The 3,697-nt window shown below is 36.1% G+C and overlaps 1 protein-coding gene across 1 annotated transcript; it reads left to right on the forward strand.

Moving 5' to 3' along the window:
- The first annotated feature begins 284 nt into the window (after positions 1-284).
- On the forward strand, positions 285-1,915 carry LOC113766341 (desiccation-related protein PCC13-62-like). Its single transcript, XM_027310545.1, has 3 exons — positions 285-620; positions 781-1,006; positions 1,397-1,915. Exons 1-3 carry the CDS (start codon positions 295-297, stop codon positions 1,781-1,783), a joined length of 939 nt encoding a protein of 312 aa, XP_027166346.1. The 5' UTR covers positions 285-294; the 3' UTR covers positions 1,784-1,915.
- Positions 1,916-3,697: the final 1,782 nt, after the last annotated feature.

The following is a 3,697-nucleotide window of genomic DNA, read 5'->3' on the forward strand; positions in this document are numbered from 1 at the left end:
AAGGGTGTGGGTTATTCGGTCTCTTAATGATATGAATTAAAAAAATAGCATGGCACACAAGTTTTGACTTCCAATCTTGCCAAATGTCATTTCAGTGACATCTTATCTTACATAATACTTAGAGGAATTTCATGCCAAGTCCAAAATTACTAACATACATTTTTGCCGCTTACACAAACTTCATGCAAATCGACAACATCTGAGTTAGGTATATTTTGCCGCTTATAGAAATATATATACATAGCAAAGGTTCTAACACTTCTTCCAAGCTAGCTAGTGCCAAGTTATTGAGCCATGGCATTATTCAGTTCCAACGCTTTTAATTCTCTTGTCTTGATGCTTTACTTGTCCATCATCCTTATCCTTCTTCCTCTCTCTTTTGCCAGCAATAAGTGGGGAATTCCACAGTCAGATGTCGATCTCTTGGAATTTCCACTGAATTTGGAGTACTTGGAAGCTGAGTTCTTCTTATGGGGTACTCTGGGCTACGGATTGGACAACGTAGCTCCTGAGCTAACTGGAAACGGTCCAGAGCCTATTGGTGCTAAGATTGCCAAACTGAGTCCTTTCGTTAGAGATGTTGTTGCCCAATTCGCATTCCAAGAAGTTGGACATCTGAGGTAATTTAATTACTAGTTAATCAGTTCATAAAAAATTCTTGAATCATGTATTTTTTCTTCATTTAGTCCAGTGGAGAGGGAAATAATATAAAAGGTTTCGTCTCTGAGAACCATCATCAATCATTTGGACAGATCTTGATAAATTTTGTACTTGAAACAGGGCAATTAAAAGTACCGTGCCTGGATTTCCAAGGCCTCTGCTGAACATAAGCTCAGAATCATTTGCAACTGTGATTAACAGTGCATTCGGGAGAACCTTGGAGCCACCTTTTGATCCTTATGCTAATGACATCAACTATCTCATTGCATCCTATGTTATTCCTTATGTTGGACTCACTGGTTATGTCGGAGCAAATCCAAACCTCCAAAGTCCTGCTGCGAAAAGAGTATGTTACAAAATTACAACAATCTAAGCATATTTTTTCCCTTCTTTGTTTATATTTTAATGACAACATTAACCCGAAAGAGCTTAGAAACTTCAGTTTTATACCCGATTAAGACCTAACCAACTAAAAGTAATGTTTTACCACTTGGTATCTAGTACTTCGAGTTTGCATGATTCGGTACCGCTTTCAGGGCCAGCACCGAAACAATGGTTTACCCCTAAATTACTTTTTTTCTCGTACAATTTTGATACTTTTTGTTTGTAAGATTACAATCTCTGAGACAAGATCTGTCTATAAGATTACAATCTCTAGACAAGATCTTTTTATAAGATTACAATTGTGGGATTATGTTACAATTTTTTTTTTGTGTGGTGCATTGATTAATTTCAGCTAGTAGCGGGGCTTCTCGGTGTGGAATCAGGCCAAGATGCAGTGATTAGAGCATTACTATTCGAGCAGGCATATGTGAAGGTAAGGCCATATGGGATAACAGTGGCAGAATTCACTGACCGTATATCATACCTAAGGAACAAACTCGGACATGCGGGGCTGAAAGATGAAGGGATAGTGGTGAAGCCAAGTGAAGGTGCAGAAGGAAGAATTTCGGGCAATGTTCTTGCTGGTGACAAAGACTCCCTTTCATTTGGTCGAACACCAGAGGAAATTCTACGAATTGTGTATGGAAGTGGGAATGAGAGTAAACCTGGTGGATTTTACCCCAAAGGAGCTGAAGGTCGAATAGCCAGTCACATCTTAGATAGAATGAGGCATTATTGAACTTGAATTGATGATTAGAACTGCTGTGTCTAGTATTTTTCTTATTGTATTGATGATCAAGTAGTTCTTTTTAGTTGAACTTTCAATGTATTAGTAATTTATCAACATCCCAAAAAAGTTTCTTTCCACTGTAATTTCTAAGGATATATTGTGATATTGAATAAGATTTGGCTTGTTCTTAGTGTTTTGGATTACCAAAGCTACTTCAAAATATTATTCAATGACGATGCACCTTATGGTTGTCAATCTATATTTATGAGCATCTAACAATTGAGGCATAAAGATGACAAAAATACTGAAAAAGAAAAATTTCCATGTCTTCTCTTTAGTCATCCTAATGATAAAACGAGGCATTATCAAACTTGAATGTTTTGATCAGAACTGCTGCTGAGTCTATTATTTTTCTTATTGTTATCGATGATCAACTAGTTTGTTTCAGTTTAATTTGAATGTATTAGTAATTTGTGAACATCCCAAAAAGTTTCTTTCCACTGTAATCTTTAAACATATATTGTAATGCTGAATCAGATTTGACTTTTGCTTACCAAGCTACTTACTAAATATAAGTTGAGGCGGTCCCTGATACTTGGTTTAAAGTCTTGGGTCCCACTTCCGAAGTGGGATATTGGTTTGGAGTTTTTGCATTTGAAATAGCACTTATTCTCGCAAGTTTTAAAGGTGGCTCTTCTCGTTAAATGTGGCACATAGTGCCTTCCACTTTTTTGCGTATTCGGAATCATGACATTGTTTGGTCCAGGTTCAACTTATGAAGAAACTATGTGAGATTTGCTTAGATATCAATTGTAAAATTTCGAATTTATGAGTTGACCCAAATAATTTTGAACAAAATTATTGATTCAAAATAGTTAATCCAAGTTACTAAGTAACATGTTGATTTAGACTTAACATATCAATGCCTTCCTTCTCACTTCCAATATGGGATATTAATTTCGGGTCTCATACTTGCGTATCAGGTTGCTCTGGCATTGGGACAGTTTGCCATCAAAGAAGCTGACTCATTGCTTGAAAACTACTCTATTTGTAACCGAAGTGAAAATTATACTGATTTATTCTATTTACAACAGTTTACAAAGTTTTTTTATTTGAGGTGGTAATTTTGCATGGGCTAAGGTTTGGACATGTGTTTCTGATGTGTAAGTTTATTGTGTGCACAATTTTGTCTGCTACCTAGCTGTTAATATATTTGTTAAATTGAGGCCTCAAGCAAATGCATGAGGTTGCCCAGATTTGGTTTGCTAGAATCTTAAAATATATGTTCAGGTTTTAATTGAAGTATTAGTAATTGAGTTTATCCGTTGTTATTAATACTATACTCTAGATCTGAAGTGATTTGGGATAGAAAAATTTGTAAACATAACATAGCTAAAATCTTCGTCTTTAACATTTTTAATGTCTTTAGTGTCTTGAGGGCGTTGAACTCGGGTGTATGATTATCTCGTTTAAGAGGTCCACACACAACAAGCTAAACTGATTTGGATGATGACATCCTTGAGCATTGCAAGCCAGAAGGTTATCAAGCCTAAACGGAGTAGAACATTGTTGATAAGTGTGACGCCTCCACTTCTTCTTAGGGCGAACCCTAGAGTATCATCGGAACGCTTGCCCAACTCTCGTTAGGACTCACGCACTCATTCAAACTTAATAAAGGATCACAAATCAACCATCGACTTAATTAAGAAGTACTTCGAATATACAAGTCCAAAACTCCCAAGTATACCATTTACAATTACAATCCACAATTCCCAAGTATAACAAAATTTACACTTTAGAATCTCCAATAACATACAAAAGGTATACTAGCTTCCATCAAAAGTCGCTAGTCTAAAACCTCCAATTTCCATCTCCAAAACCTATTAAAGAAAACAAATTCAAAGGGATGAGCTAACGCTCAGT

This window comes from Coffea eugenioides, chromosome 3 (genome assembly GCF_003713205.1).
Source record: "Coffea eugenioides isolate CCC68of chromosome 3, Ceug_1.0, whole genome shotgun sequence".
NCBI classification, from domain to species: Eukaryota; Viridiplantae; Streptophyta; class Magnoliopsida; order Gentianales; family Rubiaceae; genus Coffea; species Coffea eugenioides.